A 26,972-nucleotide genomic window follows, 5' to 3' on the forward strand; every position below is an offset into this window, starting at 1 on the left:
AAATGAAATAAACACCAAGTGTTCTAGTTTTTACTACGATATATACTGCATATTTGTCACCACTGTATCTCGCTATTGATGTTTTTCATTAAAACTAGCTTTTTTCAATTAATGTTTTTAATCATTTTTGACCAGGAAATGCACAAGATGAATCCTATTAATGGTATATCAGATGTAAAGAAAATACAAAGTTGAAACTTTTTCTTCCCTAGTGTGTTTGTGTTTATCAGTACAACATTTTTACATCTGCTATTTTATACATTATCTGCTTCAAGTAAACATCTTTGTTTCACATACATTGAAACAAAAACTTGAGCAGTAATATAATTTTACACACTTGTATTCACAGTTATCTCACAATACTTTTGACCTTTTCCTTCAGTACAATGTTTGGGAATTTGTGCTACACAGAAAGAGTGTGCTGACATCAGTTCAGATTTAAAGGAAAACTCCTGAATAAACCTGCCCCTACATGCTGTGGGTTTTGTTAGATTCCCTGGCTAGGTACAATGTGTGGTCTCTCTTAGTGATAACTTCACAAAAAATACACACACAAATACTGTAAAATCAACATTTAAAAGTATGACAAATGATAGTCAATTAAATATTTTTTCAAATGTAATTAATGCAATTGTTTTACTTTGAAAGTTTTAAATGTGACAGCAATCTCAAGAAAGTCATTTTTCAATACTTTTCTCTCCTGCGCCCCCTGGTGTCAGAAGGTGAGAACAGTATTTTGGAGTTTCCTTTAACACTTAGAATTCAACTAATGAAAAATAAATTAGCATTGCATTATCAACTGTCTGGTTCCACATGTGATTTGTCATCTGCCTCACTGAGAAACTCATTTTCAGGGCTAATAAGAAAACCAGTAAAGGTGCTGTCAGTCCAGAAAGGGTCAAAGAAGAGTCCGTTCTGCTCAGAGTAGAAGATCTGCAGCCAAACCTCGTCTGAAAGCTTCAGCTGAAGAACGGTGGAACCAGAGGCCACATCATGGTTTCCGGTGTTGGCATCAAACGTCTTGATCTTGTACTGCCCGTTGTGAACCAGCCCGATGGCCAGGTGTTTGTTAGCCAGTGTGATGTCATAGCTGAAGAAGTAGACTCCAGGGATCATGCAGACAAACTTCCCACTGCTGGCATTGTAGTGATTCCCCTCATTCAGCAGGATGCGGCTAAATCGAATTGGCATGCGCTCTTTGGGATAACTCTTTGTCACTGCGACAGAGAAGGCTGATCGGGCTTTGCGGCCACAGCTACAGCCACCTGGAGCTCCTGGTTGGCCTGTGTCACCCAGCTCCCCTTTCTGTCCTGCTTTTCCAGACACACCTGGTGATCCACGGAACCCCTTGAGTCCTCGAGGTCCTGCTTTGCCAATAACTCCATCACGACCTTTCACTCCTGGCTTTCCAGGATTGCCAGATCTCCCCGGATCTCCTGATGAAGAAAAACACAACACTGAATCCAAATTGCACTGCATGAACACCCTGTAACCAGCTTAAATAGTATTGATCTAGAAATGGAGAACTGGTTTCCTGTAAATCAAATGTGCCAAACCCATTATTCTCTAAAGTTAAAGCTGTGAAAAGACCTCAAAGAACAGCCAGTGGGCTAAACTCAACATCTCCAAAAAAATCCAATGAGGACAAACAGAGGAAGTCAAGACATAGATTATTTTTTGGCTACAGCAAATCAAAGTTTTGGTGTTGCTGTAATGTGATCTAACATAATAATCCTGTATTTTTAATCAATATTCATAGTTTTTTACACCAATGTGAGCAATTCTCCACTTTCAGTTCAATTCATTTAAAATAGCTAAATATTTTTGAAAACATTCAATTAAACTAAATTGCACTGAGCTACAAGGGTTATGGTTGCTGTACGCACCTCTGGCCCCTTTTTCTCCTTTCTCTCCATCACTTCCGTCCGGCCCATCCTGCCCCGGTGGTCCCATCAGCCCCACAGACCCTGGTTGTCCGGGGGCTCCTGGATTTCCTGCAGGCCCGGGAGGACCTGGCAGACTGCAGACCAGCTGGGACGGATGGATAGTGAGGGGACGTTCTCTCTTGGATGAAAGATTTGTCGACTGGCCATCGACGATTGACAGGAAACTCACCATGACACAAAAGTGGAGCATGCTGGGTGCTGGAAAGACACAAACAGGAGAATGGAGCAAAAAAGGTGGTGAGTGTAGCTCCACAGTGAATAAAGCTTTTGAAGAACAGTGTTTTGTCTAGACTTTTGACAAAATGCATCAACAGATGGATAAAGATCTTCTAATCTTTGCATGACCTAAGTGCCACTTTTTATATTCCAAATGACGTTTTGAAAGAAAAGTAAATATTTTTTTTTAAGAAAGGCAGTTCTCAGCTGCGTATGTTACTAATGGAATCAATCTGCAGCTCTACAAAGACAAAAACACAACTCACCAGTTGGGAAATCAAAGCCTCTGGGCATTTCCTTCAGCTATTTCCACGACCTGTATCTTCACGAAAGCTCACAAGCGTCTCTGCATGAATATCCAGCAGCTTAGCCAGCATTGTTTTTTCAAATCTGGGGAGGAACGCTCAATGCTGCAAAACATCCGCCCAGTGTATGGAAGAGATGGGCCAAAAAATACTTTCACTATGATGTCATTTAATCTTAGTCAGCCCAACTGTACTGCAGTGAACACGAGAAGCTGTAACAGAAATGGATCTGGACTGGATCAGTCTGCAAAATGCATTTAAAAAAAATTCTAATTATAATGATTAAGTCATTCAAAACTGCGAGCGTTCTCACTCAGTACGGAGAGTGTTGTTGCTCAAAAGGTTCCCCTCACCTGGTAAACATGTTATATTCTGTTAATGCATACCACTGTCTTTATGATACAGGAAATATAAAAAAAACGTGTTAATGTTTACACTAACAAAGATTTAGACACACTTTTTCATTCAGTTTAGTGTTTCTTCATTAGATTTCAAATCAGATTTTATATGCATACTGTATGTGCAGAATAAGAAAGATTTCTTTTTTGCATTTATTACTAAATTTTATAAAATATTCACATTCCCAAAGTGTACCAAATAGTGACACTTTGTACTTCCTTGCTTGTTAAGTATTTTTTTTCTTGTTATTTTTTCTAATTATTCTCCATTTACCATTTAACTTGTAATTTCCTATTTACATGTCCCTTGCTGTAAATATTTTGTGTAAAAATTGAACGGTCATTGTTTTATTTTGGATGCACTTTAAAAAAAAAAAAAAGTTTAAATTCAATACTTTTTTTTTTGAGTTGTACAAAAAAAACCCTGCAACCCTTTACATTGTCAATGTTTTAATAAAAGGAGAGAATGATAACTTTTTAAAAAACAAAAATATAAAAATAGCCAAATAAATAAACATTAGTTTCATCTTTTGTACCTACTTTTTGATTTGTTGACTGGCCTGCTGTCTTGTCAGAGATGTATTTTTATCATGTAAAATTTATAAAAAAAATCAAAGCAAAAAAAAAAAGTTTTTACACAATGAAGTCAGAATTCGTTTAATGTAAAATGCAGAGCTCTCTTTGAAAGTGACTCATGTTCTGCACATCTCCATCATACAAGTATGGAACAAAAAAAAAACATGTTTTGCCTTAAGGCTAAACAATCAGCAAATGTTTGAAAATCCATTTCAAATGACAATAATATGCATTCTTTAAGCCTTTCCACCGCAGGATTGTATCTGTTTCAATTTGACTTGTTGGTTGCGAGTCTGTCTGTGTCAGGTGGTGTTGGATCACTGATCCAGGAAGGATGCCATGGGATCGTCTGGTCGTCTGCGCTTCATGCGGAAGGCTTCCATCTCTTCCTCGGTGGGCGCCTTGATTTCATACAGGCTGTTGTAGGGCCTCTTCCTCTCATCCAGCTGCATGACTGCATCCACCTGCTTCACCCGCTTGTCCTCTGCGTCCAGAGCCTGGATGAAAGTGGAAGCTCAGTCACCCAAAAACTACCACTACAAATTGCAAAAATAATCTGTAATTATACCTTCTTCAACTTCTCCTTCTTCTTTTCTTCATCCTCGGAGTCACTGCTGTCTGAGGCACGCTTCTTGTTCTTCTTATTCTTCTTTTTCTTCTTCTTCTCTTTCATTTTATCTTGATGCATCTTCAGAAAAAAGACAAACATTTACATTTCTTTGTGTTTTCAAAGTAGTCGCGTCTTCACATCCACATGGTCACTTACTTCCAGGAGAGTCTTGGGAATTTCCTCCTCTTGCTCTTCGATCAGCCCGTCTTCAAACGGAACACAGTCGGAAATGTTCTGCAAAACAACCAAACGTTTGAGTATCAAACTAAAGAGGGTCAAGCCTGAGGACTGACGTCCACTTACTGTTTTAATCCCAGTGTCTCCAGTGCAGTAGCTCTGTTTAATCATTGAGTGGCAACATTTGTATCCCCAGAAGCCATCTTTCCAGTACGACCCCCAAATACACTACACAGGAGAAAAAGGAGCATAAATGTGAACACAATAAAACATTCTCCACAGAAGCCATCGTCCTGCGACCCTTACTGTGTGGTTGTTGATGAGGACGTCCTCCTCGTACTTGGAGCGGGCGACTGCCTTTTCAAGACCTTTCAAAACGGCGCCGTGACGAGAATATTCCACGTAGTCCTCAGTTTGGGCTAACAGCAGTTCCCGTGGGGGCGCGTCCAAGTGCTCTTGTCCTCCATACTGAAGAACCACACATGAAGAAGAACAAAGTCACAAAATAAATAATAAATAGGATCATTTTTAGTTACAGACTGAGGGTGTCCCAGGTAAGAACAAAAAATCCCCTATTTTAAAAGTCTAATGCTATCACGAATTGCACAGCAGGACCTGCAAATCCAGCCAATGAAAAATGTATCAGGGCCAAATTTTTACACCTCAGATTTTAGTGGGGCTAAAGATTGTCATGGTGTGGTGTATTGGGAACCTTCTCCAGGATGGTCTCCCTCTGCTCCTCTTTGAAGTCTTCCTTCTTCACTTTAAAGGAGCGGTGAAGCAGCTCCAGCTTTGTGGGGTCCGCCTGAAGGTGGACCTCAGAACCTCTCTCATAAGCCTCCCAGGCAAACACTGTGACAGGAAAACCACAATCAAAACACAAAGTCACACACAGACACACTCCCACCTAGAACCTCACATTCCCTCTGATACAAAACAATAAAATATGTCCACAAGAGCCTCTCAGCTTCCATGTGACCAGCACAACTATGGACATTAAAGTTTATTTTTTTAATTAAAAAATTAAGAATAAAATAATTCTTAGATTGTTAAATATAAACTTTAATATTTTAAAATCAACTCAGAGGTGAATTTGTGCTGAACTCATGCTGCTCTGCAGAAGCTATGTGGAATAAAACACATTTTTGATTTTGTCTAAAAAAAAGACAATCATAATTAAAAGACCACTGGGAAGGCTATTAAAAAAGATCAAAAAAGGAGTGGGACTTTAAAACAACAGTACAAATGAAAATCATTTACACACTTTTGATTTCTGTTGGGCATAAAACCAGAAGAAGATTTTGATTCTCTGAAGAGACCAGAAAACATGGTTTGACTCACGCTGTGTTTGAGCCATGCCGATTGTGTCCCCAGAGTAGCGAGCAAAGTTGTCTCCAGCATATCCAACTCTGCAACACAAAGAGGTTCAGTCATTACAGAGAATTCCAGAAGAAAACATCTTTCGAGAAATAATAGTAGCTTACTCATCAGGGTTCATGCCAGTGTTGGAGTAGGGGTTCTCTCGCATGGCTCGGGTTTTTGGATCGTAGTACGCTGAATTTGGATCCAAATTTCTTAGGTACTGTAGAGGAAAAGATGCAAAGATTACATTCTAGCGGTGTCTAACTCTATTCCTCGGGAGTAGAGATTAAATAAAGCAATTTACAGGAAATTACACACAATTAATATTTTTACTAGTTTAATTTGGTTAGAAGTTTTACTTGAAATAGGAAAATGTGAAAATGTCATAATTTTTCTCTCAAAAAAAATATTTTTTAATTTATAGATACCTAAAAATGTTAAATTATTTTTTTAAAATGAACCACCAAGTTCATGTAAAAATATGTAATCTGTTCATCTGTTTCTTACTTTAGCTGTGTCTTCTCTGATACGCAGATTCCTGACGGTGATTCGTCTCTTGGAGTCAAAGTTCTGACCGGGCATGTCGATGTCATCTGCATACTTGTCTTCATCCTCGTCCTCGCTGTCGTGTTCATACTCCTGCACACAGAAGAAGGAGCAAATCAAATACTCATTGGGAATGTTACTTCTGAATGTAACAATCAAATTAAATTCTTTTGGGGAACAGAACACTTACATTTTGGTCCAATTTGCCTGATGCCAACTCATCCTGAAGTTTATGTGCCTTCAGAGTCCTTTTAGCCTGAGAAATAAAATAATTAGGATTTCAGATGAAAAGTAGAAAATCATCTGTTTCGGATACATGCTACACATGATCATATAAAGTCAACAGTGAGTTGAACCTGGTTAAATGTGCATATGCGCTTACCAAATCGACTTTAGCGTACTCTTCAACTATGCGCTGATGCTCCTCAGGGTCATATCCATTCCAGCGATCACGCTTTCCATCATAATCCAACATCAGCTGAACCTGACTGTGTTCATCTGGAGCAATGTCTGTTCCTGTGAACTTTGCACCAACTTTCCTGGGTCGCTGATGGAATACAAATAAAAGTTAGGACTTATTGACTTCTTTAAACAGAATATTTAGAGATAAAATAGGGAAAGAGCAAACATATATTTTGTTCTTTTCATTTCCACAAATGTTTTACCTCCAAACAGTCTTTCTTCTTGTGTGTCATGGCACCGCAGTTTTCACAAGCACCTTTTCGGAATTTGGTGACGACTGTGTTCTGCATGGAAACACAAATGAAACACAAATTTAACGTTTATTTTAACACCACATTAAAGTCTTAATTCTGCTTATCCTTACCTCCTGGACTCCTCTCTTGTACCATTCGCCAATGGCCGAGAACTGTTGCTGGTTTTCATCCTGTGGCCTCTGATGTTTTAGTGTTGGTCTTTTCGATGGGTCGATGTACCATGGGACTGATGAAATGTATTGTGGAATGTGGGGGTTAATGTCCCTAGAAAAAATAATAATAACTGGAATTAGTCTTTGGGTCAACAACTACTTGATCTATTTCATTGTCTTTCGTTTCGAAGTTTACATACTTTCCCTCCTCGTCCACCTCAGCTGGAGCATTTCCCAGCTTCCTCTGCTCCTCCAGCTCCTTCTTCTTCCTCCAGTCCTCCCTGGTCATCTTCTTGGGCTCATCCATGTTCACGATGCCCTCTGTACTGGCACTCGCCTGCTCCGTCACCTGCTCCGTCATGGCTGAATCTGGAATATATATGTATATATATGGGTGTGTATATTTCATCAATTTGGCGTTGTTTTATCAGGTTAAATATAGGAGCTAGCATAGCGTTTTGTTTTTTTTTTGTTTGTTTTTGCTAAGCTCAGCTGTTAAGACATTTGAACGGAGTAAGACACTAAGTTGATCGTGAAAATAATTTATAAGTTAACCTTACCTTATTATAATAAAAGAAAAAGTAAAAATGTTGTTGATCCCCCTAAAATGATATGCTTTTAAAGGTTTGGCCTTCGAATGCTTATTCGTTGTGTTTTCGTTAAAACGCAAACACCGCCATGTTACTCCAGCAAGCTTCCTGACGTCACATCCGCTTTATTCGACACTCCGGAAGACAGCAAAATCACGTGGGAATAAGATGCCTTATTCACTTCCGGGTGGATTCTAATGCATTTTTTTTAACCGTGTTCAGCACTAGTATTCTATAAGTTAAAGGTTAAAATATATATTTTATTTGATCACAAACCATTTGTATTTATATAATAATAATGATTATTATTTTTATCAATAATAATAATACAACAGAAATAACAAACATTAACCCCACTGATTCCTTATCTCTGCTTCCTAAATGTGTTTTTATTTCTTATGTTACAACACTGTAAACATGTTTCACTTGCAAATAAGTATTGGACTTAACAATAATAATTTATTCATAAAGAGAAAAAAATTCGTAATCAATCTGTGTCTGACGCTTTATTTTCTGTATGGCTTGAATCTCCTTTGTCCTTTTTAAAGATGCAAGATTTTTCAACCTTCAGAACATAATTATTTCCTAAAAAGTATTGATTAAATTCAGGAAAAGTAGATTTAAAGGTTATAAAAGAATAAAAAAAAACTATACTGAACAAAATTCACAAGAAAAAAAATCTGTCAGTTTAATAACAAATGTTTTCTGTTGTAGAAGAAGCATTCAGAGCCCCATGATAATTCCAGTGGGTTTATTTTTGCACTTCTCACAGGCGCGGGCCCGAATTGTAACATGGACCAGTGGGAGAGCCATTTCCATGACTCCTATAAAGAAAAGACGACATTAAGACAAAAACGACATTATAAGATGCCCTTTTGATGACAGTTTGGTCGAGTGAAAACTTCCCACTTCTTATTTATATTCCAAACATATATATATATAAAAATTAAAGGCAGGAAATGTAAACAGTGAAAAGTGAAACAACAGAACAAAACAGCACCAGACACAAATAAACATATTGGCAGAAATATAAAAAAGATTAAGTGAGATAAGCACCGGCACACATCTCCGCTGTCAGTCCAGCAGTGTGGAGATGAGAAGGCAAAGTTGTACCAAAGTGAAGGCAGTGTAGCTTTCATGGAGGTACCAAAATATCTCTTCTGCCAAGGTCTACTAAAAGTGATTTCTAAAGAATGAGTTACTTTTAATCTTCAAATTTTCCCCAAGATTCAAAGTCCTCTCCTTCCACCTCTCCATCATCATCGAAACAGCTACCCCAGGGGTCATACTCATCCTCTTCCTCCTCATCTTCCATCAAATCCCCTCCGTAAATGGGTTCCTCCTCTTCATCTTCCACCATCTCCGTGGCGTTGTCCTCGTCCTCTTCCTCTACTTCTTGCATGTCCAACGCACAAACCTCCCCGTCCACCTCCCCATCCTCCCTCTCGTCCCTGGAGGAGGCTGAAGAGGAGGCTGTCTCTTCAGTTGTGTCGGCGAGGTAGGAGCTCCTGGAGGGCGTGAAGCTGGAGGTAGCTGTCTTGGTGTTGATGTAGAGACGAGGAGGAGGCTCTGGCTTGGATACCGCCGCTTGGTTAGCAGCGTAAGAGATAGGAACAAAGGTGGAAGAGGAGGAGGAGGAAGAAGAGGAAGATGCTCTTCTAGCGTCTAGAGCCGGTGTGGCCGGTGTGTCCACGGCGCCAGGCCTCACAGAGGCCATGCTGGGCACGTATTCCCGTATCTCTCCCGGCTCCAGTGGGTCGGGTCCACACGGGTCGTGTTCGCTGCAAGACAGCTTTCCATCCAGCTTGGAGATGAAGAGCATTCCCTCTCGGTGCTCCTTGCAGTAGGAGCTGGGGCACATCTCACAGAACGAAGCAGCCTCTTTACCACAAATGTCACACTGGTGCCAGGGACACTCCCATCGCCCTGGAGATGAGATTTATGTCAAAATCAGAGGAATCATTCAGAAAATTAAGCTTTCTTTCTAGTTTGCTGTTTAAACAGAACAAAATAAATGTCTAAACATTCAATCCTCCATGAGAATTCACCCAAAATAGTAAATAAAAGTGAGGGACAAGTTAATATTGTTTGTTGTGATTCAAAAGTAAGTTTATTTTTTAATAAAATGCAGCAGAGGCGGAGTGACCATCAGCCTCGCTGCAGATGGTCAAAGGAAGTTCTGACCTGCGGGCCTCTTGGCGAGGTTGAGGCAGTCGGCATGATAGACCTTTGGACAGCCCGGCTTCTTGCAGGACACTATCTGACCCCCGTCGCCGCAGCTGAAGCACTCGTCCTCACGCTCCTTCATCACTTGTTGCTTGGTCTTCTTCTTCATGCCCACTCTCCTCTTCCCTTCTTTTAGTTTGACCTTTTCCGCTGGAGGCTGGTTCTGAACGAGGGATGAAGTGATCAGTTATGATTGAAGAATGTGAGCTCAGAAGTGTCAGTGTAGACTCGTACTTTTGGTCGAACGCCCAGGAAGCCGCTACAATTGGGCGCCCCGCACTTGCAGACCGTCTTGCCGTTGCCCCGACACTCCAGGTTGTAATTGAAAGTCAGCTCCCCTCCTGAAGAACATTAGATTTAACCCAAGTGTAAAAATAAAAATTGATTGAAATGGAGAAAAAAAACTGGGAAAGCATCAAACCTTTGGCGATGTCCTGCAGAGCAAACAGCCCCACTCGCGTGTCTCCGTTCACAGTCCACTTCTGCGTTTCGCAGTTGGGCTGGCAGCTGTGGTTCATGAAGCGGGCCTGGTTCCCTTTGGGCCCAGCATCTATGACCCGGTCCTGAAAGGAACAACCCACAAGTCATGATGTCTGCTAAAAGAGGCCTGTCAGTGGGGGGGGGCGTGGCTCACACTCACCTTGTCCAGTGTGAGCATGTAGAAGTTACAGATGTCATGTTCCTGAGCGTGCCTGATCCTGGCTCGACACTCTTCCTCGTCTATAACCTCCCCCACATATTCACTCACAAATGCTCCCTGTGATAGAAACAGAGAATGCTTACACATTTAAAAAACAAAATAATCATAAAAATCTTCTTTTTTTTACCTTTTTTATGTCGGACACGGCCCGCAAACCCCACCCACAGGACAGCGTCCTATGGATCTCTACAGTGGTGTACTGGCGCTTCGTGAAAGCCTGGTTCTGGCACCGCTCCCCTGCCGCGCACACCTGAGGATGGCACTCGTACATCAGCATGCGGTTGATGCACTCGGAGTCCGCGCCGCACGGGTTTTCGTCGGAGGCTTTGCAGTTGCAGCGAGGGATCTCTGACAAGTCCGCTGTGATAATCTGCACCTTCCCAATGGGCCTGTTCACCTAAAACAACAATGGATTCGTCCAATTTCAGTCAGACGGTAAAACGACAAACGCGGTCCTGAGAGGCGGCCCACCATACCTTTATGTGTCGATATGGAGGCGGTTTTTTGTCGTTCTTCCTGTCCTCCTGGAGCTGCTTCATTTCTCGTTCTGCCTGCAGCTCTTTGAAGCGTTCTGCTGCCTCGGTTAGAGCTACAGAGACAAATGTGGGCATTCAAATTTGAACCCGATTTACACAGAAGGGAGAGCAAAACATACAGAAACATACCTTTTTTGTAGACGGTGTCTGTGCCTTTGCCCATTTTCTCAATGTTGTGAGTGTCCCCCTCCATGTAGGGGAACACTCTGGCCTGGTACGTCCACACGAAATCTTTAGAACCAAAGAACTGAACCGGGAACTCCCCCACCTCGTGCTTCATCCTCAAGATGTTGTTCGGGATGTCTCTGGCTAGACACACCTCGGCGGGCCACCACCTCGAGTAGGCACAAACCCAGGTTCGTCAGCTGCTCCACACAGAGGCTGTGTGCATAAGAGGGCGAGGGAACTCACCTGTAACGGCCCCATTTGACCCAAAGTATGTCCTTAATGCGTGGCTTCTTTCCCGCCTTGCAGTCGTTGCAGAACCAGCTCCCTTGAGGCATCTCAATGTTCAAGCATTCTCGGTGGAAAGCAGCAGGACAGGCTTCACAGCACAGCAGGCTGCCCCCTGTGGAGCCACAGCACACACATGAGCAACTAAACCTCAAGGCTCCAACATGTGTGTTTGAGGAGCTCCCCGTCATCCTGGACAAGGATTAAGACAATGTCTCTGAAATCAGGAGATTACAAAATGGAAAAATCCTGGTGGAAAACAAAATTCTATCACATTGTGTTAAAAAAAAATGATTCTTGCAAATATTTTTTCTTAAGTATTTTAAAAAATATTGGTTGATTATTTGTATCTGCTGCAAGAGGCTAGAAAACATTGGGTATATATAAGATACCTTTTAAATATTTATGTTTTGACATGTTCATTTTCATCGAGGCTTCATTAAAATCTGGAGAAACAAAACTTGATGAATTAAAAGTAAAAATGCAAAACTTTATTCCTAAACATTCAAGTTTTAGTTCTAAAAGAGCATTTGCAGCGTTCACAAAGATCATTAAAGGTGGAGTGACGATTCCGTTCTCTCTATCCATCCCTCTGTTTTCTCGAGAAAGGTCACGTGTGGCTGACCTAAAACCGCCAGTTCCATGTAAGGCTCACCTTCGGAGCAGACGAAGCACCAGCTCACGTTTATGTGTTCGTGATTCTTGCAGCCTTTTCGGGGAGTGAAGTGGTTTGGACAGAGGAAGGTGTTGTTGGCCAGCATCACGCTGCCCGCCGCCATGCAGTTGTCATTGGCGTGATAGGCCACGGGGCATCGCACACACCGGGCCAGTCGACCTGAAACAACCACAAGTTGTTTGCAATCCCTCAAACTCGATTGGTCACCTTCAATAAATTCTTCCGATTTCTGCACAGTTTGTGTTAATGCAACAACCAGGATTAAACTGTTAATTATAATCACATGTGACTGTGCAGAAACAGGTATAACCGGGATGACCAGGGGAGGTTTAAATAACAAAAGTTGAATTCTAAAGAAAACTGTATAAGAGAACAGGATAGAGTAAGTGTGACATCACACACTCTTTGGTTCCAACCAAATGAAGTCAATTCTGTCACCATTTTTTCATGATATGGAGAATGACATGTCGACATCAGGAATTAAACACCAGCCATTTTTTGAAGTCCTGCTTAAATTTACCTTTAGAGCTGAAGACGTTGACGGGGTTGGTGATGTGGCAGGACAGGCAGACGTGCAGGGCGCAGCGGAAGCCCTTGTTATGCGGCTGGGTGGCTGAAAACGCCAAAATGCAGTCCATGTGGTAGAACTTGCCACAGAGCGGGATAATGCAGCGTTTCACGTCACCAGACTTTTTGCACACAAAGCACATGTGATCACCTGAAACAGATGGAATTTAAGTCAGGAAAAGTTTGCAATAATAATAATCACTCAGCAGATCCAGTTTGAGTTCTGGTGCTAAACCCAGAACTAATTTGCATGCAAAAGCAACACTCACAGGTTAGAGCAAAGGCTGCGACAACCCAATCAAATCTGGCAACAAAACACTCATTTTTGTTGACTATGAGGAAATATGTAGATTAAAAAGTTGAATACAAAGCACTGAGCTAAAAAAATGGAAATAAATCTGACATCTTCTCTACTTCATCTAAAATCGAAAAATGCAAAAGCCAATGATGGGTTTCAAACACTAAATACATTTATTTAAACCAAGAAAACCCAATATCAACATATCTTTTCGGATAAAAAATAGTTTTTTTGTAAAATTTTATTAAGTAAGAATTAATAAATGTTTCAAAAAAATGTCTACTTTTATTGATTTTATTTACTGGTTCTGCAAACATTCTTCACAACCAAACAAATTTTGATTGAAATTTGATATTTTGACCCCCAGAAAATCTATTATTACCTGTGTTGTGCTGAAAATTTTTAAATTAGGTGTTAATTATTTGCTTTAGATAATATCCGTCATCCGTTTGCAAGAGAGCTTTTCTCTTAGAGCATCACTACTACTACTGATTATGCTCAGAGATACCATCTAACATCCCCAAAAAGCATTCTCGGACTTTTAAAAAATTTACAACAACTTTTACTAACATTAGAAGTAATTTTTAGAAATTTGTTTAAAGGAAAAAAACTCGTCTTTGCTCTAAAAAAATGTGAATACGCAATTAAACTAATTTTTTTGAGGGGTTGAACCCACCGGTGTTGCATTCCCGACAGAAGAACTTTCCTTTGGGAGCGGCTGACAGGCCGATGCACTGCAGGTGGAAGGATCCGTAACAGTGGCCTTCACACACCAGCAGGTCGCCACTCTTCTCGCACACCTGCACAAACATACACACCGTCAGTACACCTGAACGACAAGAGGACACAGCTTAAAGAGGGAAAACACAGTCGTCACCTGACAGACGTTCTCCTTCAAAGAGGACGTTTTCCCCTTTCCATCCACTTGGGAAGAGAAACTGTCATTCAAACCGATTGGCAGCACCTAGAAGTGAATGTTATCCAGGGTTATTGAGACATGCATGAATACATCTTTTTGTATTGCCTAAAGCAAAAAAATAAAAAACATTCAGACCTCAGGTTTAGGAGTTAGTGTTCCAGTGTGTGTAGTTTGCTTCTCTTCAGCGCTGCAGGGCTCCATCTCCTCCTCTTGCTTGGGAGTCTTGCATGGTTGGGGGGTTGGAGACCTGCTAGGAGGAAGCTTGGGGGCAACAGCTGGGTCTGAGGAAGTGCTGGGTACAGGGTCCTTCTTTGCAGCAGCAGATAACTGCAAAAGATTGAGTTTAGGAGTCTTCCCAACAAACAAACATTTGAATGTTTAATCCTGACGTACCTGAGTTTTCTTAACCAACACTTTCACGTCTGAAGTAATGCCGGCAAGACGCTTTTGCTCCTAGCGGGAAAAAAGGAAAATATTCGTATTTAATGACGGAACAGTAAGTTGACGTGAATCTGAATTATTCTCCTGCAGCTCTCCTCGACATACCCTCCTCCTCGCAGGAGCAGCAGACACTTCTTCTATCATACATTCCAGAACCTTATGTAAAATCTTTCTCGGCCTCTTTCTGTCTTGAATATGTGCCGTATCTGAAACAAAAATAAAAGAAGAGCTTTAACTCATGAAAACCTAGAAGGCATTTGTACTTAAAACAAAATTATGTGGGATGTCAACAGAGTAAGTGGACCAGAGAACACATTTCTGATGTTTATTTCTTTTAAGTTATGTTCACATCATGTGGTCACTTCCAATGAAAAGTTCAAGTCAACGAGTGTAAATGTGCGTTTCAGGCTGCGCAGATTTTTAGCACCACTTTTAGGCTCTATGCATAAAAGATATGAACAATGAATATGTGGTGTAAGTTAAACCAGCTCAAACTTTGACCAATCGGGGACTTGGATGAAGTAGTGATGAATGGATGGCGTCTTTTTTAATTCACGGAAGTTCCAACCGTTTGATAATTGGTCATGGAGGAGAAATTAATAATTGCGGTTTGTGCCTGGAAGAAATGATATGACATCACAGAAGAAAATGCACATTTCGCACGTTCTTGAACGTGTCACATGCCCGGTATGTCCGTACACCGATGTCACCACAGGTTCTGATGAATGCGTCATGAAATGAGTCACACGTCTGTGATCTGTGAGTGCAAAGACGCACGTGGACTCACCGGATTCGAGAGGTAGATCCGTCTTCTCTGCTGCCTCTGAGTCAAAGGATGGCTGGGGTGAGACAGGAGATGCTGATGGTGCTACGGGAGACAGTCCATCCTGAGACGAACTCGGCTCCATCTCCACCTGAGACTCGGCTGGGTCTACTGAGGACGAGTTATCAAACCCTTCCGCTGCGCTGAAGTCAAGGAGAGCCGATACCCCTAAAGTCTCCTGTAGAGACAGTAATAAGGGCACCGTGGAATTTGGGGAAATGTGACAACAAAATGTCCTTAAACTGTTTACAAAAGACTTGGGTCTCAATGTTGCAAGTAATATCTGCAGATGCTGTTAAAACATTTCCTTAAGAGGTCTGCAGCACTATTTACAAACCATTTGTTCAAAGACAACATAAAGTAAGAGAAGCTCCATCTCACATCCGGGGTTCTCTGCGCATATAAAAGTATTGAAGTCCAATAAATACAGCAAGAAAAGGTAAGGAAAAGTTGGAGAAGCTGCAGAAGAAAGCCTGTTCTGTCTGTGAGTCTTAAAGGAATGTCTAGAGTCTGCATGAACAACAACAAACAAGTGGGCAGTGATGCAGCAGTGAACCTGATTCATTTGGCTTAACCCAAATGAACTACTTAGAAAGGATTCATTTCTATTGTCAAGCACGGTGGTAGAAGAATGATAATTGGGGTTGAATGTGCTGAATCAAATCGAATCAGTAAATCTGACTATTCTGGAAGCAAATGAGAGTCTATTGATTAAAATCCATGTTCATACATTTTTTAATCATTTTTTTTTGTTTTCTTTTTTACCTAAAAATATGTCAAGACTTTTCTGACATTTTTTAATTAACTCAACATTTTTTTGAATAGTTTGGCCGGGGGACTAAATTTCTCTCAAAAGTGCGACATATATAAGAGTTTTTCCTTTTTATTATGCTTTTTTTTTTGCATTTGTGACTTTCACTCTGCAGCAACTTTTATTTTAAAAAAACAGAATATAGAAGAAGTAAATTCTTGTTTTTTTCCATTCAAAAAGGGATTAAATGTGGAATTAAAATTAGCGACGCACGTTAAGCTCAGATGTTCTTTAATCAATGAAAGCTGGGCAGAAATCAAATCTCACCATCGTAGTAGAATCTGTGCCGTGTTTCTTCAGCTTTTTTTTGGAGGAGAACATTTGCTCGTACTCCTCAGTCGACTCCAGCAGTCTCTTTGTTGGTTTCCGAAGCCGTTTGTTCTCTGACTGTCCTGCGTGAACACAAAACACACAAATGTTAGTTGATATTTTGCTTTTCAGTGTTCGCAAACAGGCCAAATCAGTCTTACCTGCAGACGAAAGCGAGTCGCTGTCTGCCTGCTTCTCTGTTTCGAGAACAACCTCCGGCGATGCTCTGGTACATTGAGATGCGCGTAGATCGCTCGCACCGCCCGCCTTTCTCTCATCAGCATCTTCCACCAGCTGCCAGCGCTTCTTTGGAGCCGCTGAGATTTCGGAGTTTCCATCGAGGTAGCTGGCAGAGGAGTTAGCAGCAGCAGTGAGGGGGTCAGCTCCCGGGTCAGCCGGGTCACTGACAAACTCCATGTTGGCCAGGTCCGAAGTCAAGCATGGCTTCCTAACCTTAAGTTTAGAAGGGAGTCTTTGCTTCCTGCGCTGCTTGTCTGAACTCTGAGTGCAAAGAGGAACATCTTCACATTGGTAGGCGTTAGCTGCTGGAACAGTCCTGGCCTTGGCTTTCCTCTGCGGGCTTTGGAGCTCCGAGGATTTCCCTGACTGCCCGTTTTCCGACATGATCCTGAGAGTAGAAGCATCACCCGAACCTGTTAGTGGGTCGTGATCGGCTGAAGTGGGAATCACCAGGGGCTCCTCCTTGATGAGAGCGGGGGGTGGAGGGACTTTTAAAGGATTGCCTTCTTTTTCTCGAGTATCGTGGATATCTTTCAAGAGCATGAGGAAGGTGCTGAACTTGTAGCTGGAATTCGGACGAAATACAGAAGGATCCGCCTCACTGTCGCCCGCGGCGAGGGATTGAAACCGCAGTTCCTTGCCTTCAAGAAAAGTCTCCTCTGGAGATAGGGACAGGGATGTGGAAGCAGATGACGGCTCAGATTGAGAATTTTCCGATTTGATTTTGACCGATTGGAAGTGCTCCTCACTGAAGTCCTTGCGTTTGGATTTAGTTAGGGATCCGTTACGAATTAGTTTCTTATCGAGCTTTCTGGTGCGCTGTTTCGGGGAGCTGTGGTTTATAGGAAAAAAGGCATTACTGGGGGAATCCCAGTTTTCAGACGTTTCTGTTTTAATAGGAGCATTAGTCCAGGTAACATCTGAACGATGAGGAGTTTGAATATGATTTAGTGCTACTGAGTCTTTCTGATCAGTCTCCTCCTTTGCTTTCAGAGCTTTTGTCATCAGACGGTTGGTGGCAGGAAGAGGAGCGGCGTCTTTTTCACCCGACCTGAACAACACTTCAGCGTCAGATTTTCCCTCTTTAGGAAATGGTCTAAGGCTGTCGGGGGAATCGGACAAATCTAAAACCTGCTTCACCTTTTCTCTAGAGTGTTTCACTTCAGCTGGACTGCACTCCTTCCACCTAAATGTGTCCTGCTCTGGAGAAACTGGGGTGCGTTTCGGACGGTGCAGCATCGGAACTGAATCCAGATCAGCGTAGGGCGAATCCTTGGGCTCCTCTTTCAGGACATGACTTGAAGAATTAAGATGGCCACCGACGCTTGTCCCGGACTCCTTTGATCCACCAACTATATGGCCAAATATGTCGGACAAACATTTCTTTTTCCTCTTGAACGTTTTGCTCTTTTTGGCCTGAGCTGACGAGTTTTTTAAGGGTTGGTGCTCATTGCCATTAGGAGCCTCACTGGGCAAAGCGGTCTGAATGAGGTCAAGAGAGGCAGAGAGGTCATCGGCTTCTTTTTCCTTAGAAACGGGGCTTGGTATTCGTTCTCCTTCACCCGCAGATCCCGAAAGTGCAGAATTACTTTGTCGACCTGGGAGCAGGAACTCAGCCTCTGCCACGCTCACTTTCCACGCAGTCAGCAGGCTTTTGGGAATCTGACATTAAAAAAAAACATCTGTCTAAAACCGTGCTAAGCAGAAGAAATGAAAAATCAAACTCCTACTCATACCGTGTACTTGTAGTCCTTCTCCTTCTGCTTCCCTCTTCTCCTGAGCACAGGGAGGTCTTCAAACTGATGGCCTCCTTCAAAGGGAAGAATGACGCTGTTTGGGACCCAGGCCCGTTCAGCAACCTCCCCAACAGTCTCCAGGAAATACATCCGACATGGACGGGGGCTTGGAACTAAAGATAGCATGAGGAATATATCACTAAAGTCCAGCTCCAATCATCTTTTGAGCTTTTTAAGGCTCAGAATTTATGCAGTTGGTTTTAGCCAAAATCAAAAAACTTTCTGTTTCTGTCGAACATTTATAAGGAATTATGTTGTGTTTGGTTCGGAGTAAGCCTGCCCCTACTTCCCATCATCCATCTGTTTACAAGCTCTCCTGCTAGCTTACGGCCCCTCACATCCCTGACCTAACACTGCGGGTGCAACAACATTTTATTGGATATTGGAGCTATCTAGTCAAACAGCTTTGAACCAGATGCAGTGAGCTTGTGCCTTGACGTTACAACTACAAGCATTTTTCAATGCCGTTTTTTCGTTTGCTCCTAAATCGCCATTTTAATCTTAAGTTTCTTTATATACAAAAATGCCTCAAAAACATGTAAAACATGTGGGTCTTTAATCTTTGAGAAAATGCGTACTCATAAGTCACTACCAAACTTCCAAACCAACTATCTACCGTCAGAAAACACACAACATGATTGATGAAAACTGTACAATCACTGCTCACCTTTCATCTTAGTGTGAAAGCCCTGATCGGGGTCATAGACGACCCGGCAAGGCCACCAGGGCCGCCTGTTGAATTTCGCCCACACCAAGTCACCCTCCGAGTATTTCACAGCAGGGAGAAGCTTTTTCTTTGGGCTGTTGGACTGATTGAGAAAAAAAGCTGATTAACATCAGTTTGTAACACAGTTAATGTCAACATTTCAATCTCAACAACTGAGTTATATCACAGATACAACAGTAGGAGTATGATTAAGGTGCATTTTAAATGGGTTGTAGTTTGGTCAGAGTTTCACAAGTGGTAATAGAAGCATCCCAGGCGGTTCAGACTCACGTTAGAATTGGTGCCAGCTGGTGAGATAAGTCCAGCGTCAAAAGAAGAGGAGAGTTCAACATCGCTGTCTAACTCCTCGTCCAAGTTCCAACCATCCTTCAGTGTGATTTCTGGCAGAGCACTAGGGCTGAGTGTGGGGTTCAGTTCAGAAATAGTTTTGGACATTAGATTAAAAACTGTGGGTTTGTATGGTATTCTCTCCACCCCTGAGTTCCATGTGGTTTTACACTTAGTGGCAGTTCTGTCCTGGTTGGAGTTTGAGGGGTGGTGGAAAGGCGTGAGGTCCTCGCCCCCATAGTGACCTTCGTCTTCCTCCTTAACGTCGCTGCTGTCAAACAGCGTAGACTCGAAATGCAGGCACCCGTTCGGGATCGGGGAGCAGCGGTCAAAGCTGTCGGGGCTGCGAGGGGAGAAGCCGTTCCTGCTCCCGTCCTGCAGCGTCTCGAACGCTTCCAGGTCGTCGTCGCCTGGAGAGGGAGGAAGCTGGACCAGCGGCGCCTCAAACTCTCCATCCTCGTCGATCGGGCTCGCGCAGTGAACGTTGTGGCGAGGATGGATGTCAGTGACGGGATGATGGGGTCTCCTCTGCGGCTGGCCGTAGCCCAGGTAAGCGGGCTGCTTGGGCAGCTGTACAGGCGACGGCTGGGCAGATCCTCGCTTCACGACACCGCAGTGGTTTCCATAAGAGGTGGAGCCGTTGTGGGGCCTCAGCTCAGGCTGGGTCGAGCCAAACACTGAGCCTACCCTCAGACCCGCTCTGTAGGACTGATTCATGCTGTTATCCTTGTCTCCTGCAAAATAAAAAAGGTAAGAATTCAGGCAGTGAGATCAATCCAGTGCCTTGTCCCTATGCAAGTCCCCAGCCCGGATAGAGCAAAAAACTCTACAACAACAAAGTGTCAAATAAAGTTATTAAAACATATTATGGCTTCCATTCAAAAGGTCAGCAAGACACTCTACTGACAAACTGCATTTTTAGAAAATAGTCTGCTGATTGTGGGTCATGGCGATCGCTCAGGCTATAGTAGAGGAGTGACACTGAACCATCACACAGCCACACAAACAAGCTACTGCCGACAGAGGAAGCTATCACTGACGCACACACTCACACAAAAACCCCTCTAAGTTCAGCACACTGTCAACACGTGGAGAAAAAAACCCAAATAAAACTCACCATTTGAAAGTCGGTCACCGTCCACCCAACAGCGGGCCTTTGAGAATGTGACACAAAGCGGCTGTTTTGTCTCGATGTGTGGACGCAGATCTGCACAATCCCAGCTGCGGCGGCACTAGAAGTAGGCCAAGGCACCGCTCTCATTCTCGGCACCTCGTCGCCTCTTCAGCGGCGGCCCTCTTTCCATCAAAAAACCAAAACAAAACTGTCACCTCACACACCGAAGAAGACGGCAATCTCCATTACTCTGCAACCAGTGGCCCCGCCGGTCCCCCCAACAGCCACGGCGGCTTATTTACTACATGGTTTCAGTGTGGCTGCTGCCGAAGTGCCCCCGGTTATGTTAAACAAGCCCAGACCGACGGTGTTGGTGAGCAGCGACCAATCCGCGCTGCTACCCAACCCCCCAGTCTGCAGAGGGCCGTGACACTCGCCCTGCTCACACGCACGCACACTGGCGGGCACGCTCGCAGACAAGCCTTCGCGTGCGCGCGCGCGAGCTTCCAGGTGAAGTTGTTTAAAGCGGTTATAAGCGGATAACAACAGCGAGGCTGAACGATTGAATATTGGAGTTCAGTGACTAACGAGCGGCGGCTGAATGAAGGAGCCGTGTCTTGAACAAAAACGGCCTCTCCGGTTCACTCCCCCGCGCCATGTTGCCTTTGAGGAAACAGGCCGCTGAGCGCCTCGGCACGAATGAAATTCGAGAGAGGCGAGAAATACGCGCGGAAACCCAGCTTGTGTGTATTTTTCATTTGTTTTTGTTTTTTTAATCGACGCAGTTCTAAAAACACACGCTCGTGCGAGTGGGCACGAGCGAGAGGCACGCGCGCCTTGTCCTCTAACGCGAATCACACATGAACCGAGGTGGGACAGTCCTGAAGGACAAGACAAAGACAATTAAACGCCTCGATCCGACGGTGGAGACTCTCATCTCAGTGTTTCCCTATTAAGCGTTAAATAATTAATTTACTAATAGATGTACGTGTTCTAAATATGCACGAATGATGATTATTTAGGGAGATTTAAATTATAAAAAGTTTCTATTTTTTTTAAATTAGAGGCACATATATAACTGTGAAAGACTGTTTTCTCCACATGTCTTGTTTTTAACGCTAAAATAGAGGCACAATAAATGCTGAAATGCGATTTTTATTGATAAATCCGGTGTTTTTACAAATCTATTGTTTGGAGATATGCGCCCCCTGGTGTCCACATGTGGAACATACGTGACCTGACAAGTAATAGAAAAGCATTTCTTTTGTTAAGGTTTTATAAACACCAAATTACCACGTGTTACACATTTTTTTATTCCCTATTTAATGAGCACATATTTTAACTGGTAAATCAAGAGAAAACAAGGCTTTTCATGAAACATGTACAAAGTGCAGAAAATATGTGGTGCTACAAACTATACAGGTTAACATGTGACAGGCATGATGCTCAAATATATCACAAGGTAAGGTGCATGTAAAGCAATAAAGAAAAAAACACTTAGACAGGTACAGTAACATATTTACGTTCAGGACACTGGTCAGAAAAACTTATAAAAGTCGAGAAAAAATATTTGACAAGTTTCTATTTTTGAAGAAATATGATAGAAACAAAACATATCCACTACTTAATAAACACATTTTTGCTTATAGAAAAGTTGATTTCAATAAGTGATGTGTATGATTGTTTATAGATTGGTTATAACTCATAGGAATGGCAAAAATGATACAGAGAATGTAAGATAAGATGATCTAAAGGAAAACAGGTCATACAGCTTTCAGGTGCATTATCATGCACATGAAACCACCTATTCACTGGGTTTGTCCGCTTTGCTACTCGGCTCACAGAGAACCCTCTTCTCCAGCATGGTGTATGAAAAAGGAGGGAGGTCACAGCTCGTCAAGTCCAGTTCCTTTGGAACGCTGCAGTTGTTTAAGTCAAGTGTTTTGGCGCTGTCACAGCCAAACTCTAACTTCCTCAGGCGGGCTAGACTCTTGATGCTACCAGGAGGCCTGCCGGGGCTGACTTTGTACCCTGCGGCTTTGGTGGTCCCGAGGGGTCTCCCTGGGCTGGTTTTGAATCCAGCCGCTCGTGTCGTCCCAATTGGGCGTCCCGTGCTTGTGCGATACCCTGCCAGCTTTGTGGTTCCTGATGGTCTCCCCCTCCTTCCCGACTTGACTATTCCCTCCTTTTTCCTAGATCCCTCAGGGACTGAACCCTCACCGGATCTGATTCTCATTGCCTGTGCCTGGAAGTCTGTCTGGGAGTCTTGCAAATGACAAGCCATGGCTTTGTGCATCCCATGAGGCAGAGGGGCAAGGCTGGCAAGGGACAGCTGCAGACCTGGGTTTGCAGGAGAGGCGAAGAACTTGCTGGGTGGTGTGCTACATAAATCAAAGGGGCTGGCTGTGTGACAGTCCTCCGCCAGGCTAGCCACACTCATGCAGAGGTCACTGCTGCTGCTCACCTGATGCATCGTTTTCTGTCCCAATGAGAAGAAACACAGATGTTAGCTTAAAAAAGGGTCACGCGCACACAATAAGCACGTTAATAGTAGCGAACTAGGGGAGCTAGCAAACATTTTTTACTACAAAACAAACATTGACAAATAAAATATATCGGTTTGCGATACTAGGACGCGTTTAACGAGACATAGCTAACGCTGAAAGTGTTTAAAGACGTAAAACGATCGATTCTTACCTCAGAAGCTGCTGGATGCTACACTGGAAAGGGTTAATTTATACTCGCGTGCACTCCCCTCTTTATCAGCCGAAACATTTCTGTAAGGCCGTCGTTTAAAGTGCGTTTTGGCGTTTGGTAATGTTGTTTGTCATCAGCACAATAATTTTGGCCTTAATGTCACGTCAATTTAGTTCTTTACGAGGAAGATGCGATGAGAGGCAGCCATATTTGCTCAGAGGAAGAAAAAAAATCTAATGAAACGATGTGAACCAACGACGCATGCGCAAGAGCTCTTCCAGGAAAAGGCCCTCGTGGTCACATTTCAAACAAATATTTTCTCAATTTAACTATATTTTGAAGCACTCAAGCCCTCAGAACATTCATACTTTCCTGAACTTTTTAAATAATTAAAATAAAAATAATAAAATCACTGGTTTGAAACAAAACTTTATTTTTTGTAGTTTTTATTAACATGTATATCAATTTAGGAACAAACATTGTATTGATGGAGCAATCGCAGTGCTAGGACAAGTAGCAATATTTGTTTCTCAGCGTTTTCCCCCAATGGCCTTCATTGCAAAGTGGAGTCCACAGGACTTAAGTCTCCCTGATGAGCCGAGTCAACTTCTGGACCTTCGTCTTGGTGGACATGTCCACATACTTGTCTCCAATACTGATGATCATGCCACCCAGAATTGCAGAGTCCGTCTGTAAGGAGGGGGGTTAATAAAATCATTAGATGAGCCGTTTCTTTTCACATTTGTAAAGTTAAATTTAACCACCTTGGCAAAATGTTACTCCTAAATGGTTTTAATCATAAGATTGCTGTACCTTTGTTTCCAGCTTGATAGTCTCACCCTTCTGTAGAAAACCTTTTAGGGCCACTTGCAGGTCAGCCAGATTAGCAGCATCGAGAGGCTGAAAGAAGTAAACAGTATATAAGTATGAAAAGTTTATGTAACAAAACAAAGTCTTACTAAGAACTTCAACATTTCATACCTGAGCAGTAGTGACTGAACAGAGGACCTCTCCACGGTGAGCACTCATCATCTTGCCAAATGCACCAATAACATCACCAGTTAGAGTAAGACGACCATTATCTGCCAAAACATCTGGACAAAAAAAGAAATCTCATTAGTCTGGGAAAAAAACAGAAGTCCAAAATGAAAACGAGTTGAAACTGCATCAAAGTTGAAAGACATAAAAAAGTATTTTTTCCCTTGCCTCTTCTCTTATTTATTTTTTTTGCCTGCCAATAAAAAACCTTAAAAAACCCCACATGTTTTAAAATACTGTGCCTTAAAAATGCAATTGCTTCTTTAAAGTGACCAACAATCACTTATACCTTTCTTGTTTCACTGCAAAAATTAAAATAGCAACAAAAATGTTTTACTAGAGGTACTAAGAGATGTTAATATTTGTTCATCTCAGTCTTATTAACCATACGGCTTCATTGTGGGTCTTAATTCCTAATCAGGCACATTTTTAAAGCTTTAAAAGCTTTGAAGCTTTTAAAACTGTGTAGATGAAGCTATAGTTAAAAAAAACAATAACAATTAAACCCAAGTGAATTAAAATTTTCTTTTTTAAATTAATGATTCTAAACACCAGAAGTTTTGATTGAAATTGAAACATTTCAGCTTGTAGTTGTAAACAACCATTTTGTAGCCATTTGACACTTTGGAAAATTTGTCTCTACGTTGACCACAAGTTTTTGCCTATTTATTGTTTTGCAATGCAATTAAAAATAGAGTACCAAGCTCTAGTCTTTAAGGCCCACCTTCCTTCCTACGTGTTTTGTTGTTGTTTTTATAGCTTTACCTGGAGTAAACGGTCTGGATTCAAAATGTTTAGCTAATACCAAGCAGGAGAGAGTAGATAGTTTGGGAGAAAAACAAAAGCCTAGAACTGTCCCTTGAGGATTGCAATTGGGCACCACATCAAAAGCATGAAAACATAAAAAGGATATTAAAAAAAAAAAAAAGAAAAGATGTAGCGCATAATAAAGTCAGAATAAGTGTCTAAACAAAAACATATACGATGGCTTTCTTAAATATTTTTTCCAGACTTCACAACAGTAAAAACTTACATTAAATCAAAATATATTTAGTGAAAGGAAATGTTTCCAAGAACTGGGCACATATATATATATATATGTATTACTTGTATCCACTATAGTGAGTGCATCTGTATTATATGTTTTTATTTATGCTATTGAAATAATGAAAAAAAAAAAAAAATATTCTCAATGAATACTTACTGATGAGATTGATAGTTAAAGGTGAGAGCTTAGCTTTTGCAAGTACATCACCGAAGGTCTTCAGTTTGATGCTGCGCTTGACATGGGGGTTCATTACAACACCAGACAGCTTGGGGTCCTTGATAAGGGCCTGAAAAAACAATATTACACACCAAATGTTGATGTTTCTGCATATTGGATATCTTCAAATTGAGTTAGAATGAATCACATTGATATTATTTAACCTTAACATGTATTTTAAACTAAATCAGGTAATTTAGTAGAACGCCAATTCAAAAGTAATGCAGTCTAAAAATAATAAAATAAATAAAAATTAAAAAAAATCCAAACATTGTCATTACAAGTGTTGGTGTTAACTCACAGACACTTTGCCCAATTCTTGTTCAACTTGGTCCAGTTTGTTCTGCTTGCTGGCGGCAGAGAACAACGCGGTGGCATAGCGGCCCTCCACTCCATACACCTGGATGGGTGGCTGAAAAAGTAAACAACAAAATTAATCAAGTAATTAAACGAATAACCCTAGCCCTTCTAATAAACGTAAAAGTGTTGATGGTTGGTAAAGCAACAATCAGTGTAATGGTAGTTACCTTAACCAGCTTTGCAGCGGGTCTGATCACAGACGTACTGAGCTGGCGAGCCTACAAACAAACGTAGTTTAATTAACAAATGCATTCATGTACACAAGAAAGTAAAGAATTGATGCAGGATAGCCGTGTTGGTAGCACGATTAACGAAGCTAGCTCATAGGCTAACAGGTTAGCAGTCATTCAAGAGCAACGCATCGTCTTCTCTCTTGTTCAACGTTTAGCGATATGTTTTAGTCAACTGAACTAACATAAAAGTTACTAAAAGGTGAATATCTAATAAGGAATTGACTTCAGCCAGCAGAAAGCATAAAAATATACGTTTTGTTTCGAATGTCGTACCTGCTGTCCTAGCATGAACGCTGCCATTTTCTCCTACAGCTGTCCAAGGTAGAGCAGCGAACTGCGCATGTGCACCAGAAAATGATCGTTGCATGGGTATTGTAGTTTCTGTGGCAGGGAGTTAAAAGACAGTCAAAGCACAGCAGTACCACCATGTATTTAAATATTTTAAAACATTTATATTTCAGAAATGTTTGGACTCAAACTTATTTAACTGTCAATTTTAAGGAAACATTTCATTGAGCAAAACATTTTTGTAAAATAAATAAACCAAAACCCTCTTTCCTTGTTTTAATTAACAAGCCATGCATTTATAGGCCTATTTTTTAAAAGTTATTATTACTAAAGAGAAGAACAACATATATATTTTTAATAGCCAAAAATTATTATACGACTTTAATGATACTATACTGATAGGAATACACAAGAGTTGAGTCTGTTGATTTAGAAACATTTAAAAGTTTTTTTTTTCAATAAAGGCCAATAAATTAGATCTCTGAGCACTAACTTTATTTGAAATAATATGCATTTAACTTGTGTTTTCTTTTTC

The 26,972-nt window shown here is 41.8% G+C and overlaps 5 protein-coding genes across 5 annotated transcripts; all 5 read right to left on the reverse strand.

Moving 5' to 3' along the window:
- Positions 1-121: 121 nt before the first annotated feature.
- On the reverse strand, positions 122-2,578 carry c1qtnf2 (C1q and TNF related 2). The gene is made up of 3 exons (XM_024284077.2): positions 2,429-2,578; positions 1,887-2,144; positions 122-1,436 (listed from the first exon to the last, which is right to left on the reverse strand). Exons 1-3 carry the CDS (start codon positions 2,454-2,456, stop codon positions 796-798), a joined length of 927 nt encoding a protein of 308 aa, XP_024139845.1. The 5' UTR covers positions 2,457-2,578; the 3' UTR covers positions 122-795.
- Positions 2,579-3,506: 928 nt separating this feature from the next.
- On the reverse strand, positions 3,507-7,748 carry slu7 (SLU7 homolog, splicing factor). Its single transcript, XM_024284076.2, has 15 exons — positions 7,565-7,748; positions 7,205-7,373; positions 6,963-7,116; positions 6,802-6,882; positions 6,519-6,683; positions 6,327-6,392; positions 6,098-6,229; positions 5,713-5,810; positions 5,570-5,637; positions 4,941-5,080; positions 4,535-4,696; positions 4,355-4,456; positions 4,208-4,285; positions 4,010-4,129; positions 3,507-3,938 (listed from the first exon to the last, which is right to left on the reverse strand). Exons 2-15 carry the CDS (start codon positions 7,363-7,365, stop codon positions 3,759-3,761), a joined length of 1,707 nt encoding a protein of 568 aa, XP_024139844.1. The 5' UTR covers positions 7,366-7,373; positions 7,565-7,748; the 3' UTR covers positions 3,507-3,758.
- A 580-nt stretch (positions 7,749-8,328) lies between these two features.
- On the reverse strand, positions 8,329-21,196 carry nsd1a (nuclear receptor binding SET domain protein 1a). Its single transcript, XM_024283249.2, has 23 exons — positions 20,561-21,196; positions 19,387-20,177; positions 19,057-19,198; positions 18,330-18,502; positions 16,515-18,255; positions 16,312-16,436; positions 15,198-15,411; positions 14,516-14,616; positions 14,363-14,422; positions 14,105-14,296; positions 13,928-14,014; positions 13,727-13,850; positions 12,706-12,903; positions 12,165-12,344; positions 11,468-11,624; positions 11,186-11,391; positions 10,997-11,109; positions 10,648-10,917; positions 10,461-10,577; positions 10,242-10,383; positions 10,055-10,161; positions 9,779-9,983; positions 8,329-9,520 (listed from the first exon to the last, which is right to left on the reverse strand). The coding sequence occupies exons 2-23, from the start codon at positions 20,158-20,160 to the stop codon at positions 8,799-8,801; spliced, it is 6,150 nt and encodes a 2,049-aa protein (XP_024139017.1). The 5' UTR covers positions 20,161-20,177; positions 20,561-21,196; the 3' UTR covers positions 8,329-8,798.
- A 650-nt stretch (positions 21,197-21,846) lies between these two features.
- On the reverse strand, positions 21,847-23,505 carry LOC112153223 (UPF0461 protein C5orf24 homolog). Its single transcript, XM_024283250.2, has 2 exons — positions 23,255-23,505; positions 21,847-23,036 (listed from the first exon to the last, which is right to left on the reverse strand). Exon 2 carries the CDS (start codon positions 23,028-23,030, stop codon positions 22,362-22,364), a length of 669 nt encoding a protein of 222 aa, XP_024139018.1. The 5' UTR covers positions 23,031-23,036; positions 23,255-23,505; the 3' UTR covers positions 21,847-22,361.
- Positions 23,506-23,666: 161 nt separating this feature from the next.
- atp5po (ATP synthase peripheral stalk subunit OSCP) lies at positions 23,667-26,577 on the reverse strand. The gene is made up of 7 exons (XM_024283952.2): positions 26,423-26,577; positions 26,084-26,134; positions 25,858-25,968; positions 25,497-25,626; positions 24,236-24,348; positions 24,068-24,154; positions 23,667-23,944 (listed from the first exon to the last, which is right to left on the reverse strand). The coding sequence occupies exons 1-7, from the start codon at positions 26,447-26,449 to the stop codon at positions 23,834-23,836; spliced, it is 630 nt and encodes a 209-aa protein (XP_024139720.1). The 5' UTR covers positions 26,450-26,577; the 3' UTR covers positions 23,667-23,833.
- Positions 26,578-26,972: the final 395 nt, after the last annotated feature.

The sequence above is a fragment of the Oryzias melastigma genome, linkage group LG10 (assembly GCF_002922805.2).
Source record: "Oryzias melastigma strain HK-1 linkage group LG10, ASM292280v2, whole genome shotgun sequence".
In the NCBI taxonomy this organism is placed as follows: domain Eukaryota; kingdom Metazoa; phylum Chordata; class Actinopteri; order Beloniformes; family Adrianichthyidae; genus Oryzias; species Oryzias melastigma.